The 17,414-nt window shown below is 42.1% G+C and overlaps 1 protein-coding gene across 1 annotated transcript in view; it reads right to left on the bottom strand.

Moving 5' to 3' along the window:
* Positions 1-9,925, bottom strand: part of LOC140741708 (protein transport protein Sec61 subunit alpha-like 1) — a 36,314-nt gene extending 26,389 nt beyond the window's left edge. Inside the window, exon 1 of the mRNA XM_073072001.1 lies at positions 9,741-9,925. Coding sequence (XP_072928102.1) covers positions 9,741-9,747 — 7 coding nt within the window. The 5' untranslated portion in view covers positions 9,748-9,925. The remainder of the gene's footprint in view (positions 1-9,740) is intronic.
* Between the last annotated feature and the right edge of the window lie 7,489 nt (positions 9,926-17,414).

Raw genomic sequence — 17,414 nt, forward strand, 5'->3', positions numbered from 1 at the left:
CCCTTCGCATTTGTCTACTGTTATTACTTGACCTTGATAAAACCAGATAAAGCACACAGAACATTCAAATAAACCCAGCCAGCTCCACAATGGGCAATAGCCTCTCCACCACTGAGGACACCTTCAAAAGGTGATACCTCAAAAGGGCAGCATCCCTCTTTAAGGACCCCACCAACCAGGACATGTGCTCTTCTTATTACTAACAGAGAGGAGCTACAGGAGCCTGAAGAGAGACACTCAACGTACCCACTAAATATTAATCTTTAATATATGATCTTTATAATTTACAATACTCATGTATTCCACTGTACAGCTGCTACAAAGTAACAAATTTCACAACACCTATCAGTGATAACAAAATTGTTTTCTTATTCAAATTGAGTACACAAATATTAATTTCCGAGAAATTCCTGATATTTGAATGCATTTTAAGCCAAATAAGTAATACCATTCAGCTGTGAGAAAAGGCTGGGAACCCTGGCCTTTTATATAAAAGCTTTTATAGATACGTGAAAAGAAAAAGATTGGTCAAGACAAATGTAGGTCCTTTACAGTCAGAAACAGGTGAACTGATCATAGGGAACAAAGACATGGCTGACCAATTGAATAACTACTTTGGTTCTGTCTTCACTAAAGAGGACATAATCTTCCGGAAATAGTAAGGGACCGAGGGTCTAGTGAGATGGAGGAACTGAAGGAAATACATGTTAGTAGGGAAGTGGTGTTAGGTAAATTCAAGGGATTAAAGGCAGATAAATCCCCAGGGCCAGATGGTCTGCATCCCAGAGTGCTTAAGGAAGTAGCCCAAGAAATAGAGGATGCATTAGTGATAATTTTTCAAAACTCCTTAGATTCTGGATTAGTTCCTGAGAATTGGAGGGTGGCTAATGTAATCCCACTTTTTAAAAAAGGAGGGAGAGAGAAACCGGGGAATTATAGACAGGTTAGTCTGACATCGGTGGTGGGGAAAATGCTAGAGTTGGTTATCAAAGATGTGATAACAGCACGTTTGGAAAGAGGTGAAATCATCGGACAAAGTCAGCATGGATTCGTGAAAGGAAAATCATGTCTGACGAATCTTATAAAATTTTTTGAAGATGTAACTAGTAGAGTGGATGGGGAGAGCCAGTGGATGTGGTATATTTAGATTTTCAAAAGGCTTTTGACAAGGTCCCACACAGGAGATTAGTGTGCAAACTTAAAGCACACGGTATTGGGGGTATGTTATTGATGTGGATAGAGAATTGGTTGGCAGACAGGAAGCAAAGAGTGGGAGTAAACGGGACCTTTTCAGAATGGCAGTTGTGACTAGTGGGGTACTGCAAGGCTCAGTGCTGGGACCCCAGTTGTTTACCATATATATTAATGATTTAGATGAGGGAATTAAATGCAGCATCTCCAAGTTTGCGGATGACATGAAGCTGGGCGGTGGTGTTAGCTGTGAGGAGGATGCTAAGAGGATGCAGGGTGACTTGGATAGGTTAGGTGAGTGGGCAAATTCATGGCAGATGCAATTTAATGTGGATAAATGTGAGGTTATCCACTTTGGTTGCAAGAACAGGAAAACAGATTATTATCTGAACGGTGGCCGATTAGGAAAAGGGAAGATGCAACAAGACCTGGGTGTCATTGTACACCAGTCATTGAAGGTGGGCATGCAGGTACAGCAGGCGGTGAAAAAGGCAAATGGTATGTTGGCATTCATAGCAAAAGGATTTGAGTACAGGAGCAGGGAGGTTCTACTGCAGTTGTACAAGGCCTTGGTGAGACCAAACCTAGAATATTGTGGGCAGTTTTGGTTCTCTAATCTGAGGAAAGACATTCTTGCCATAAAGGGAGTACAGAGAAGGTTCACCAGATTGATTCCTGGGATGGCAGGACTTTCATATGAAGAAAGACTGGATTGACTAGGCTTAATTTTGAAGGCTTCTAAATCTTCAAAATTTAGAAGATTGAGGGGGGATCTTATTGAAACGTATAAAATTCTAAAGGGATTGGACAGGCTAGATGCAGGAAGATTGTTTCCGATGTTGGGGAAGTCCAAAACGAGGGGTCACAGTTTAAGGATAAAGGGGAAGCCCTTTAGGACCGAGATGAGGAAAAACTTCTTCACACAGAGTGGTGAATCTGTGGAATTCTCTGCCACAGAAAACAGTTGAGGCCGGTTCATTGGCTATATTTAAGAGGAAGTTAGATATGGCCCTTGTGGCTAAAGGGATCGGGGGTATGGAGAGAAAGCAGGTACAGGGTTCTGCTACTCCTGCACCTATTTTCTATGTTTCTAATGGCCAAAGCTGAAGCCAAATATAGCCAGGAGCAAATAGAGAGAACTGAACAATGAGTAACTTGAGGGCTCTAATAACTTTATCCACTCAGGAGATCCAACATAAATAGCCCAGACGAAGCAGCTGGGCTACTGAGTCCTGACGAAGGGTCTCGGCCCGAAACGTCGACTGTACTTCTTCCTATAGATGCTGCCTGGCCTGCTGCATTCCACCAGCATTTTGTGTGTTGCATAAATAGCCCAAAACTAAATTTCTAATAAACAGATGAAGACTGACAAACATGTATATATGGAGAAGACCAGAATCAGGTTTATTATCACCGGCACGTGTGTGAATTTTGTTAACTTAGTTATAACAAACTGAAAATAAAAATAATACTGAGAACAGAAGTCATAAAGAGCCCTTGAAAGTGAGTCTGTAGATCATAGATCAGTTTAGAGCATATATGTCAAACTCAAGGCCCGCGGGCCAAATCCGGCCCACGGTGGAATTATCTTTGGCCCACGAGGTAATATCTAATTACTATTAAAGCTGGCCCCAGTAATCGAAGCGCCTATGGCGTATGATATGGCTAATGCTGAGTTTATTCAGGTACCAGGTTTTCAGGGTTTTTAGTGTTTATTCTGCAGTCTTCTTCATAAGAAACGGAATTTGTAAAGTGAAACACTTTGCGGTTATAGCAGAGACTGAGACACATGAGAGCAGGCTGAAAAAACGGAGGCAACGAAAGCTGCGTTCGCACGCGTCCGACTGATCTGGCCCACATGAAGCTGCATTTTGCTCAATCCGGCCCGTGACCTAAAATGAGTTTGACACCCCTGGTTTAGAGTAATGGTGAATGAAGATATCCATATCGGTCCAGAAGCCTGATGTTTGTAGGGTAATAACCGTTCCTGGTTCAATGTTAAACATTTACACTGGACCCCTCTCTGCTTTGTAACACACTCTTAGGTTATCGACATCTGGTCTAGAGGGGCCACTGCACAGGATCAAGATAAGCTGTAGAAAGCTGTGAGCTCAGCCAGTTCCATCACGGGTACTAGACTCCCCAGCATTCAGGAAAACTTCAAGGAGAGAAGCCTCAAAGCCCCCATCACCCTGGACATGCCCACTTCTCATTGCTACCATCAGGGAGGTACAGGAGCCTGAAGAGACACACTTAGCCATTCAGGAACAGCTTCTTCCCCTCCAGCATCAGATTTCTAAATGGACATTGAGCTTATTTTTCTTTCTGTTTTATTTAAAAAGTTAAACAAAATATACTTACTGTAATTTAGTTTTTATTATGCATTGCAATGTACTGCTGCTACATAACAACAAATTTCACATTTGCCAGTGATATGAAACCTGATTTTGATACTAAAAGTTTTCAGTCCTGCATCCATGTCACAAAACAGTTACTTCATTAATATGAAAGGAAGAAGCTTCAGATTTTTTACTGAGTCTGAGTTATTTTTACTTTTCCATGTAGTGATTAATATTTAAAGTTTAGCAATATCTAGGAGCCTCAAAACTGTTAAAGTATTTACAGCACAGAAATCAACCATTTGCCTGGTGTAAAAAAAGTATCAAATGAGTCACCTAATCAGTGTCAGTAAACAAACCTGCGCACTTCAGAAAAGCAGAGACTTGGGTACGATTTAATTTTTGGGATTAAAGTTTGTATTTCAGTAGACCAATTAATTCAATTAAATGCCTTGCAGACTGTATGAAGACATGCTTATACAATTTTAATAGAGAACTATAGGATATTGGTTCTTTAAAACCAGAATTTGCTATGAAATAAAAAGTGAGCCAATGGAGTCTACGTCCTAAGAGAGGTGCCCATTATGGAAATCAGTGCCACTGTGATTTTCCAGACACCAAAGACCAAAGGATTTTGGAAAGGATTTGTTTGTCGCGTGGACAAGCAGTACTGCATAAGGCATCAAAGACTGCCTCTGGGCTTTGCAGGTGAGCTTGAATTCAGATAGATTCAATCGGAAATCCGGTAATACTTCAACATCCGGTCAATCATGGAAAACCCTGAACATCCTCTGCATAGCACCATCCAGAGACAGAGAAGCAGCTTCAGTGGCAGGTTGCTATCGATGCAATGCTCCTCAGACAGGATGAAGAGATCATTACTCCCCAATGCCATTCGGCTTTACAATTCAACCGTCAGGGGTAAGATATGTTAAAGTGCCGGGGTTAGGACTGAGCTTAAGTTACCATTCAATGTATTTTAGTAAACTATTTAAGAACTTTTTAAAAGCTATTTATTAATGCTTTTTGAGAGGGTGATTTTAGATGCATATTATATTTATACTGAGTTAAGTATTGTATGTAATTAGTTTTGCTACAATAAGTGTATGGGGCATTGGAAAAAATGTTGAATTTCCCCATGGGGATGAATAAAGTATCTATCTGTCATAAAACATTTCTCTACAAGACCTAGCTACAAACACTCAAGTTGTCCTCATAAGAATCTAGACAACAGAACAAGAGATCAAAACACTTCCTCTTCAGGTTGGGGCAAGTACACCACTGAAGTGTGGATTAAAGCATGCAGGTAAAACATTAGGTATCAATTATTACTTTGTGTCCAGTAGCAAATCCTTTCAAAATTGCTGCTATACCAAGACATTTGGATTTTTATACTCCTGCATCTACAGAATCTTTTGTGATTGAAATTTTACTTGGCAGGAGATGTGCATTAAATATTATTGATACAACTTTTAATAGTGTTCAGCTACGTATGCCTCAGGACTTCATGTCACAGGTTAGATTCAGGAATAGAACAGGAGATTTCACATTACAAAACATCAGAGTTTTACATTAAATGGCAATGCACGTCATGAAACAACAGTTGCATATGACAGTAATCATATTGTGGGGTGCATATTCTAATTTAATGTGTAGTCTTAAGTACTATAATTGATTTACTTATTTATTTTTATTTTGTTTCTTCTATATTGCGTATTACATTGAATTGGCTGCTAAGTTAACAAATTTCACGACACATGCCAGTGATAATAAACCTGGTTCTGAAGTTAACTTTGTTGGTAATTAAAGATCATATGTCCTAGTGCATATAAAAAGAGCTCATCGCCCTCAGTTTGGGAAAGAGATAGGGGCTGCCAGGAGTTCACACTAGACAAGAGCTATAATTGCGTTTTCTTATAGACATCTTTTTGAAATATTGGCAATTTTCTCCCCCACTAGTTTCTGTAAGTTAGATTTTGATTCACCTAATAAATAACCTTATAATAAAGTGCTAAGCAACTCCAGTCATTTTTACTTTGGTAAAATTAAAGGTCATAACCCATGTTTTTAAACACAGGTCCCATAAACACAGATATTGTTACCAAGGGCACAAAAACGTAACTGTGTGCACACCAGTACTGTTGGAATCTAGACTACCAATGTATCGTGATTGCAGCCAATCTGTTTTTAAAATTACTAATCCAAATTATTTAAACTTGCCTGGCGAGCATCACTGTGCTTCATATGTACAAATGTTTTTCTAATACACTACTACAGGTATGCAGAGAAAAAAACAGGTTGATTTTATAGTTGAAATGGCAGCCTTCATCATTACATTGAAAATGTAACTACTTTAGAATTTTCACACGTGCAGTTTAACACAAATCTCAGCTGCTGCCAACTTTTTAGCACTTCTCTGCAGGAAGGAAGATTTCTGTGAAATACAAACACCAAAGGAAAGTCATTGAATTTGTTTGGTATTTATAAATTACCCTTGATGTTACATTCTCCAAAAAAAAATTATGTACGGTTACATAAGGTACAGGCTTTCAATGACATAACTTCTCTAAATAAAAACACTGAACTTGGATGAAATGTTCTCCTTTTGAATTTGTGTCTGCAAGGTATCCCAGTTGCTAGATACCAGTCATCTGATTGGACTAACATCTGATTTAAAAACATTGCAAAAGGAAAAATTGCACTTTTCTTCCAATTTAGAAGCAAGCACCAGCAGTTCCATTAGCTCAGCTGATCCGTTCATTTTCCCTGTCTACACATGCTGATTGATGTGCACTTTGTTTTAATTACTCATTTAGCTCTCACCATGTAATTGAAGCAATTATTCCCTCTTTCTTGTGTAATCGCTCATGCCTCTGTACTGAAATTCAACATTCATATATATGATAAATTATTAAACATATTTGTAGTATTAGAACTACCTCTGGTCAATGTCAATCATTTTGTTTATTGAGTGTGTGTGGATTAGGCTCTCCTGGCCCTTCAAGCCATGCCACTCAGCAACACACACAAAATGCTGGTGGAACACAGCAGGCCAGGCAGCATCTATAGGGAGAAGTACTGTCGACGTTTTAGGCCGAGACCCTTCATCAGGACTCAGCAATCTGATTTAATCCTGGCCTAATCACGGGACAATTTGCAATGACCAATTAACCTGCCAACCGGTACGTCCCTGGACCGTAGGAGGAAACCCATGCGGTCACAGGGAGAACGTAAAAACTCCTTACAGGCAACAGTAGGAATTGAACCCAGGTCACTAGTACTAGAACACTAGAATACGACAGCGCAGTACAGGCCCTTCAGCTCTCGATGTTGTGCCAACCCACATATTCCTTTTAAAAAGTACTAAACCCACACTATCCCGTAACCCTCCATCTTTCTTTCATCCATGTGCCTGTCCAACACGCTCTTAAATATCCCTAATGTTTTAGCCTCCACCACCATCCCTGACAAGTCACTCCAGGCACCCACAACCCTCTGCGTAAAAAACTTAACCCTGATGTCTCCCCTAAACTTCCTTCCCTTAACTTTGTACATATGCCCTCTGGTGTTTGCTATTGCTATTCGTGCCCTGGGAAACAGGTACTGGCTATCCACCCTATCTATGCCTCTCATAATCTTGTAGACCTCTATCAAGTCCCCTCTTATCCTTCTATGTTCCAAAGAGAAAAGTCCCAGCTCTGCTAACCTTGCCTCATACGACTTGTTTTCCAAACCAGGCAACATCCTGGTAAATCTCCTCTGCATCCTCTCCATAGCTTCCATTTCCTTCCTATAATGAGGTGACCAGAACTGAACACAATACTCTTAAGTGTGGTCTCACTAGAGATTTGTAGAGTTGCAACATGACCTCTCTACTCTTGAACTCAATCCCCCTATTAATGAAGCCTAGCATCCCACAGGTCTTCTTAACTATCCTATCAACCTGTGCAGTGACCTTGAGGGATGTATGCATTTGAACCCCAAGGTCCTTCTGTTCATCCACACTCTTAAGTAACCATTAACCCTAGACTCAGTCTTCTGGTTTGTCCTTCCAAAATGCATCACCTCACACTTACCCAGGTTGAACTCCATCTGCCACTTTTCTGCCCAACTCTGCATCCTGTCTACATTCTCTTGTAACCTTCAACAACCTACAGCTCCATCCACAACTCCTCTAATCTTCTGTACTGTGTTGCCAACCACTACGCTACTGTGCCGTCCCAAAAAGCTTGACAGTTTAAAAATTATATGATCCAGTTTCAGCCTAAAATTTAATGTAACACTTTCAGTGGTGCAGACGTTTGAATGGGAGGTACTGTATAGCTCTCAGGATTAAGTATCTTAGTCAGTCATACAGCTCAGAAACAAGCACTTTGGCCCATCTGGTCCATGCTGACCAGAATGCTACAAAGCTCATCCCATTTGGCAGTTGTTTGGCCCATAACCAATCTAAAACTTTGCAACCCATGTACCCTGACCAACTGTCTAACCCTCCAGGTAAGCCTACCACGTGGAACCTCATTAATGGTTGGACTGAAATCCATATAAACCACATCTACTGCCTTGCTGTCATCAACTTTCTTGACCTTATCAAACTCATCAAGTTTGTAAGACATCTCCCATGCACAAAGTACATTTATTATCAAAGTATGTGCATAGATCATAAGACAGAAAAAGATCATAAGGCCCATCAATCTACTCTGCCATTTCATCGTAGCCAATCCATTTCTCTCTCAGTCCCAATCTCCTGCCTTCTCCCCACATCTCTTCATAGCCTGACTAATCAAGAATCTATCACACTCTGCCTTAAATATACCTAGTGACTTGGCATACACAGCCAACAGTGGCAATGAATTGCACAGATTCACCACTCTCTGGCTAAAGAAATTCCTCATCTCCTTTCTAAAAGGACACTCCTCTATTCTGTCCTCTGGTCTTAGACTCCCCCACCATAGGAAACATCCTCTCTACATCCACTCAATCGAGGCCTTTCACCATTCGATAGGTTTCAATGAGGTCACCCCTCATTCTTCTGAATTCCAATGAACACAGGCCCAGAGCCATCAAACAAGAGCTCCATATGACAAGATTTTCAATCCCAGATGTTATATACAATCTTGAGATTTGTCTCCTTATGAGAAACCACAAAAAAATGCCCCAATCTCATGGTACAATTTTTAAAAAGCAGAAATATTTATTTGTACTCTGGCCAAAATGTATCCATAACAATTTGGGCATTATTTCAGTATTCAAGGGAAATTTATTGATGCAGTTTCCAATGACTACAGCTTAAAGGTTCACTGCCAGCTATTTTTTCAATATCCTGAAGCAACAAGTACATTATAAAAATGCAATCTTTACTTTTTAATGCAGTTAAAGCCACCAGGCATGAGCGGCACCATAATTAAACAAAGATGTTATATAAACAAGACCTATCGGGTCTCATCGCAGCTGAACACCTCATCTGGAATTTGTAATCAATCGGGTATCGTTATCCAGCTTAAATTACTCAATTAAATACAAAATGTGGAAAAGTCGTTTTAGATATCACAAACAGTAATTATTTGAATTTTAAGACTGTATTTTCAGGTCACAAACAAATGCAATTTACCTATGTCCTTCCATAGATGCTGCCTGACGGCTGAGTTTCCCCAGCGTCTCTTTTGTCGTCAGGAAATCAAAACCATCGGCTCCACGGTGACATCTTCCAGTGAGATGTCCGGCGGAGTTCCAGAGTAAAGGGATTTGAAGAGCCAGCCCAGGAGAAATGTGGGAATTCAGGGGATGGGTCCAGACAGCTTTTGCTGCTCCTTAAGGGCCCGTCAGCACTAAAAGAACTGGCCTACGTGGCGTTTAAACCCCACACCTCCCCTTCACCCCTCAACGTTTACCACTCGGGGAACCTGACAAGCAAGGACAAGCTGGGAAGGGTGACATTCTCCGACACCTAGGGCGCGGCTCCAACAACCGAATCCATATTCATGGGACTGGAAATACTTGGCATCCCACCACCTTCCCCCATTTCAAGCCCGGAAATAGGTCCGCATCACCAAGGGCCTGTTAGGGCACAGAACTGGGCCTTGTAGTTCGAGCCCGCCCCGGAAAGAGCACTGGGAGGAAATGAAAGGAGACCCGGGCTACACATCACGCGAGGCCGAGGCTTGGCCGGAGTGGAATGGATTCCTCCCTTCCCCTTCCGGGGATACTTACTGCCCATGGCTGCTCAATTGTCGGTGCCGGCTGGAATTCCCGTGGCGAATCGTGCTGTTGCGGGGGGGAAAGGGAAAGAAGAAATATCTCAGTCTCGGTCCAGAGCTTCGCCGCCGGCCGCTTCGCTCAGGAAGAAAGTCGCCTTACGGGGTCTGAACGACACGTCAGCGCCGAGACACGTCCGTGGTCCCGAGGAGCCAATCACAGCCCGCGCTCGCGCCACACGTGATCAGATGGGGCGGAAAGCCCCGAATCCCCGGTAGGGACCACGTGACCCAACCGACGGAAAGACCCGAACGAGCGCCGGCCGCTTCAGCTTCGATCCTGGTGAGACATGTCAAAAAGTTAGAATTGGAATCAGATTTATTATCACTGACACGCGACACGGGAGGCATGAGAGCCAAACTGGCCAGAATTGATTGGGAAAGAACACTGGTAGGGATGACGGCAGAGCAGTAATGGCTGGAATCTCTGGAAGCAATTCGGAAGGCACAGGATATATACCTCCCAAAGAGGAAGAAGTATTCTAAAGGGAAGATGACACAACCGTGACTGACAAGAGAAGTCGAAACCAACATAAAAGCCAGAGGGCAGATAATAGAGCAAAAATTAGTGGAAAATTAGAGGATTGGGAAGCTTTTAAAAACCAACAGAAAGCAACTAAGAAGTCATTAAGAAGGTAAAGATGGAATACTAAAGTAAGTTTGAGAATAATATTAAGGACAATTCCAAAAGTTTCTTCAGATACATAAAGTGTAAAAGAGAGGGGAGAGTGGATATCGGAACACTGGTAAACGATGCTGGTGAGGTAGCAATGAGGGACAACGAAATGTCGGATGAATAAGTATTTTGCATCTGTCTTCTCTGCAATATGGTGGAAGTTCCAGGTGTCAGGGGTCACAAAGTGCGTGAAGTTACCATTGCTAGAGAGAAGGTTCTTGGGAAACTGAAAGGTCTGAAAGTAGATAAGTCACCTGGACCAGATGGCATACACCACAGAGTTCCCAAAGAGGTGGTTGAAGAGATTGTGGAAGTATTAGTAATGATCTTTCAATAATCACTAGAGTCTGGAATGGTTCCAAAGGACTGGAAAATTGCAAATGTTGCTCCGCTCTTCAAAATGGGAGGGAGACAGAAGAAAGGAAATTATAGGCCAGTTAGCCTGACTTTGGTGGTTAGGAAGATGTTAGAGTCGATTGTTAAGGATGCGGTTTTGGGGTACTTGCAACATGATAAAATAGGCCATAGTCAGCATGGTTTCCTCAAGGGAAAATCTTGCCTGACTAATCTGTTGGAATCCTTTGAAGAAGTAACAAGCAGCATAGACAAAGGAGGATCAGTTGATGTTGTGTACTTGTATTTTCAGAAGGCCTTTGACAAGGTGCCACACGTGAGGCTGCTTAACAAGCTATGAGCTCATGATATTACAGGAAAGATTCTAGCATGGATAAAGCAGAGGCTGATTGGCAGGATGCAAGGAGTGGGAATAAAGGGAGCCTTTGCTGGTTGGCTGCTGTGACTAGTGGTGTTCCACAGGGGTCTGTTGGGACCAATTCTTTTTACTTTATATGTCAATGCTTTAGACAAAGGAATTGATGCCTTTGTTGCAAAGTTTGCAGAGGATACAAGGATAGGTGGAGGAGCAGGTAGTTTTGAGGAAGTAGAGAAGCTACAGATGGAATTAGACAGGTTAGGAAAATGGGCAAAGAAGTGGCAGATGGAATACGATGTTGGGAAATGTATGGTCATGCACTTTGGTAAAAGAGATGGAAGGGTTGACTATTTTCTAAATGGAGAGAAATTACAAAAGAACCTGAGGTACAAAGAAATTTGGTGTCCTTGTGCAGGATTCCTAAAAGGTTAATTTGCAGGTTGAATCTGTGGTGAGGAAGGCAAATGCAAATATTAACATTCGTTTCAAGAGGACTAGAATATAAAAGCAAGAATGTAATGTTGAGATTTTATAAAGCACTGATTAGGCCTCACTTGGAGTATTGTGAGCAGTTTTGGGCCCCTTACCTTAGAAAGGATGTGCTGAAACTGGAGAGGGTTCAAAGGAGGTTCACGAAAATGATTCCAGGATTGAATGGTTTGTCATATGAAGAGCATTTGATGGCTCTGGGCCTGTATTCACCAGGGTTGACCTCATTGAAATCTATCAGAAGTTGAAAGGCCTTGATACAGTGGATGTGGAGAGGAGGTTTCCTATGATGTGAGAGTCTAAGACCAGAGGACACAGCCTCAGAATAGAGGGACATCCTTTTAGAATGGAGATGAGGAGGAATTTCTTTAGGCAGAGGGTGGTGAATCTGTGGAATTCTTTGCCACAGGCAGCTGTGGAGGACATCTTTAATGTATATTAAAGGCAGAGGTCGATAGATTCTTGATTGGTCAGGGCACAAAATGATATGGGGAGAAGGCAGGAGACTCGATGGGCCGAATGGTCTAATTCTGCTCCTATATTTTATGGTCATGATGGAATGGCTGAGCAGACCTGATGGGTCATATGGCCTATTTCTTCTCCTGAGTCTTAAGGTCTTATGGAAATTGGGAAAAGTCTTTGTGATGTACCAAATTTCCTCAAACTTTTAATGAAGTAGAGCTGCTGGTGTGCGTTCTCAGTGTGTATATCAATGTGTTGGCCCACGTAGGGCAGCATCATATCCAAATTATATATATAAAACAGCATTCCAAATGCTTTTTCTATGTTGTGAACAGAATGCTGTTTATAAATTTCGATCCACACTGCTAGGAGAATCAGAATCAGGTTTATTATCACTGGCATGTGTCGTGAAATTTGTTAACTTAGCAGCAGCAGTTCAATGCAATACACAATCTAGCAGTGAAAAACCAAAATAATAATAAATAAGTAAGTCAATTACAGTGTATGTATATTGAACAGATTAAAAATCATGCAAAAACCCAAAACAATATATATTTAAAAAGTGAGGTAGTCTTCAAGGGTTCAATGTCCATTTAGGAATCGGATGGCAGAGGGAAAGAAGCTGTTCCTGAATCATTGTGTGTGTGTGCTTTCAGGCTTCTGTACCTTCTATCTGATTGTAACAGTGAGAAAAGGACATGCCTTGGGTGCTGGAGGTCCTTAATAATGGAAGCTGCCTTCCTCAGACACCGCTCCTTGAAGAAGTCCTGGGTACTTTGTAGTTTAATACCCAAGATGGAGCCGACTAAATTTACAACCCTCTGTAGCTTCTTTTCGGTCCTGTGTAGTGGCCCCTCCATACCAGACAGTGATGCAGCCTGTCAGAATGCTGTCCATGGTACATCTATAGAAGTTTTTAAGTGTATTTGTTGACATACCAAATCTCTTGAAACTCCTAATGAAGTATAGTTGCTTCTTGCCTTCTTTATAAGTGCATCAACATGTTGGGACCATGTTAGATCCTCAGAGATCTTGACACCCAGGAACTTGAAGCTGCTCACTCTCTTCCACTTCTGATCCCTCTATGAGGATTGGTATGTGTTCCTTCATCTTACCCTTCCTAAAGTCCACAATCAGCTCTTTCATTTTACTGATGTTGAGTGCCAGGTTATTGCTGTGACACCACTCCACTAGTTGGCATATCTCACTCCTGTATGCCCTCTCTTCACCATCTGAGATTCTACCAAAATGGTTGTATCATCAGCAAATTTATAGATGGTATTTGAGCGATGCCTAGCCACACAGTCATGAGTATAGAGAGAGTAGAGCAGTGGGCTAAGCACACACCCCTGAGGTGCACCAGTGTTGATTGTCAGCAAGGAGATGTTATCACCAATCCACACAGATTGTTGTTTTCTGGTTAGGAAGCTGAAGATCCAATTGCAAAGGGAGATACAGAGTCCTAGATTTTGTAACTTCTCAATCAGGATTCTGGGAATGATGGTATTAAATGCTGAGCTATAGTCAATGAACAGCATCCTGGTAGGTGTTCATGTTGTCCAGGTGGTCTAAAGCCATGTGGAGAGCCATTGAGATTGTGTCTGCCGTTGACCTATTGTGGCGATAGGAAAATTGCAATGGGTCCAGGTCCTTGCTGAGGCAGGAGTTCAGTCTAGTCATGACCAACTTCTCAAAGCATTTCATCACTGTAGATGTGAGTGCTACAGGCGATAGTCATTAAGGCAGCTCACATTATTCAATGTCTGTAGTGAGATGCTGAAGATGTTCTATAGGTCAGTTGTGGAGAGCGCCCTCTTCTTTGTGGTGGCGTGTTGGGGAGGAAGCATTAAGAAGAGGGACGCCTCACGTCTTAATAAGCTGGTAAGGAAGGCGGGCTCTGTCGTGGGCAAAGTACTGGAGAGTTTAACATCGGTAGCTGAGCGAAGGGCGCTGAGTAGGCTACGGTCAATTATGGATAACTCTGAACATCCTCTACATAGCACCATCCAGAGACAGAGAAGCAGTTTCAGCGACAGGTTACTATCGATGCAATGCTCCTCAGACAGGATGAAGAGGTCAATACTCCCCAATGCCATTAGGCTTTACAATTCTACCGCCAGGACTTAAGAACTTTTTAAAAGCTATTATTAATGCTTTTTGAGATAGTGATTTAGATGCATATCATATTTTTTACTGAGTTAAGTATTGTATGTAATTAGTTTTGCTACACCAAGTGTATGGGACATTGGAAAAAAAGTTGAATTTCCCCATGGGGATGAATAAAGTATCTATCTATCTATCTATCTATCTATCTATCTATCTATCTATCTATTCTTTTTAGGCACTGGTATAATTGTTACCTTTTTGAAGCAAGTGGGAACTTCTACCTGTAGCAGTGAGAGGTTGAAAATGTCCTTCGCAGCTGTAGAATGTATTTTCCTTTTCAAAGTGGGCATAGAAGGTGTTGAGTTCCTCTGGTAGTGAAGCATCGCTACCATTCATACTATTGGGTTTCGCTTTGTAGGCTGTAATATCTTGCAAGCCCTGGCAGAGTTGTCGTACATCTGATGTCGCCTCCAACCTTGTTCAAAATTGTCTCTTCACCCTTGAAATAGCCCTCTGCCAATCATACCTGGTTTTCTAGTACAGGCCTGGGTTGCCAAACTCAATTAACTGAAGTTTCATGGAAGTGGTTAAAAAGATAAACTACCATTTAACTGAGAAACAAATTATATATTTAAATGAAGTACAGAACAAATTGGAACACTATCAATACCACTACAGTACTATAAAACTGCGTACAGTTCCTAATCGTTATCGATGGAGGAATTTACCCAGCGTACGCTGCCGTGTTCTGTTGATTGACTGTAAATGAACAAAATCTGTGCAGACAGTGGACTGTCTTCATACAACGTTTTTGCTATTTGCATCCTTCAAATCTTCATTTTCAATGTAACATTCAAGATGGTTGTAGATACCTTCAAATTCTACATAGTTTCGAACTGTTGAAGTAATGAAATCATTTAATTTCCACTCTGGAATCTTGAATGCCACAGATCTAGCCTTCAGCAGACGACGTACTTCCTGGTTCATCACGGCTTTTGGTTTGGGAATGTACAGTAAGTCTTTGTAGGCACACACTCATCCACACAGGTTTTAATGAAGTCGGTAACAACTGCAGCGTACTCATCCAGGTTTGAAGATGAATCCCTGAATACAGTCCAGTCCATCGATTCAAAGCTGTCCTGTAGGTGCTTCTGTGCTTCCTCTGTCCAAACCTTCTTGGTCCTCACTGGTGTTGCAGTCTTCAGTCTCTGCCTATACTCAGGGAGTAGAAGTACAGACAGGAGATCAGACTTCCTGAAGTGAGGGTGTGGAATAGCACGGTAGGCATTCTTGATGGTGTAACAATGGTCCAGTGTGTTGTTTCCTCTGGTATTGCAAGTGATCTGTTGATGGTAATTGCTTCGTGATTTTTTTTCAGACTGGCCTGGTTAAAATCCCCCAAAACAATGGTGAAGGCGTTAGGTTGTGCTGTTTTGTGCATGTTGATCCCCTTGCTCAGATCATCTAAAGCCTGATTGACATTGGCCTGAGGTGGAATGTATATTGCTACCAAAATGATAGCAATTTAACCCTAGTCTCGTCACGGGTCGATTTACAATGGCCAATTAACTTACTAACCAGTATGCCTTTGGGCTGTGGAGGAAACTGGAGCTCCTGGAGAAAACTGCATGGAGAGATTATACAAACAACTTACACCGGCCGTCAGGATTGAACTCTGAACTCTGAGTTGTAATAGCGTAGTGCTAACTGCTACACTGCCCAATTGTACAGTTGTACACAATTTAAACATAAGTTATACACTATTTTTTATACAAGAAAGAACACAATTAGAAAACCCCCCAGAAAAGTCAGTTTCAGCACATAATAATCAAGTTGTGGGAAACCACTGAATAATGTAAAGTGAGTTTGCAACATTAAGGAAGGTAGAGGCAGGTAATTTCGTGTAGAGTTTCTGGATTCTTCTTTGGGTTTCTTTCTACGTTGCCATGTGCGGAGGGTTAGTGGGTTAATCACAATAACCTCCCCATTTAGTGTGTGAGTGTGGGGTAGATACTGGGGGTAGCTGGTGGAACGGGATGCAGGCAAAAATTAACGGCAGAATGTTCTCCGGAATTGGAAGAAGCTGGAATTTTGCACAAACAACAAACTGCTGGAGGAGCAGCATTTACACCACAAGGACAGGCCAGTCAGCTCACAGTATTTGTGCAAGCTAATCTCATCTGTCTGCATGTGGTCTGTATCACTCCATTCCCTGCCTGGTCATATTCCTGTCTAAATGCCTCACCGCGGGAGTCCTTGATGACGGATGCCGCTTTCCTGTGTCAGTGGTCCTTGTAAACGTGCTCAGTGGTGGGGAGGGCTTTGCCCGTGATGGACTGGGCTGTATCCACCACTCTCTGTGGACATTTCTGTTCCTGGGCATTGGGGTTTCCATAGCAGGCTGTGATACAACCTGTCAGGACGTTCCACTGTGCACCTACAGAAGTTTGTAACTCAGAGTCCTCCAAGAGGACCACAACCTTGTCATGGTTTGGAGGCTTGTGTACCTCAATGACCCAGAGAGCTCTGTTGGCTGGAGTCAGGGCTTTATGCTCTGGCTCTTGGTAGGGTCACCCATGCCAAACAGGTCAAAGGGTAGAGGCCAGACTAAGAGTGGTCCACAGGTCCTCCAGGTTCAGGGGTTCAGATCAGGGTTAACAACCCTGTCTGGTCAAACAAAACTGTTATGGAAACAGCAATGAAGAATCCTTCTACATCTGAACGTGATTGTATTCTATAGACTCCACCTGGGACTTGCATGACTGACAGTGGTGAAAACCGAGAGGAAGCTACTGACATGACGAAGGAAGCCGTGATCACTGCCAGAGATGGAGGACCTTCATTGCTGCCCCAAACACCAGCGGTGTAATGGGCAGTAAGTACACAAGCATTATAATGTACTGCTGCCCCAGAACAACAAATTTCATGAGATCTATCAGTAATAATACTGTAAACCTGATTCTGATTCAATGTTATCCTCAATATTCAATAACTCGCACAATAAGATGGAATCTTTCCTTCTCACATCCAAGTAATGTGTGGAGACAAAGGAAATTCTGCAGATGCTGGAAATCTGGAGCAACACACACAGAATGCTAGAAGAACACAGCAGGTCGAGCAGCATCGACAGAAGGAAACGAACAAGGGTGTTTCGGGCCGAAAACAACAACAGCAAAAACATGATC

This window comes from Hemitrygon akajei, chromosome 19, assembly GCF_048418815.1.
Source record: "Hemitrygon akajei chromosome 19, sHemAka1.3, whole genome shotgun sequence".
In the NCBI taxonomy this organism is placed as follows: domain Eukaryota; kingdom Metazoa; phylum Chordata; class Chondrichthyes; order Myliobatiformes; family Dasyatidae; genus Hemitrygon; species Hemitrygon akajei.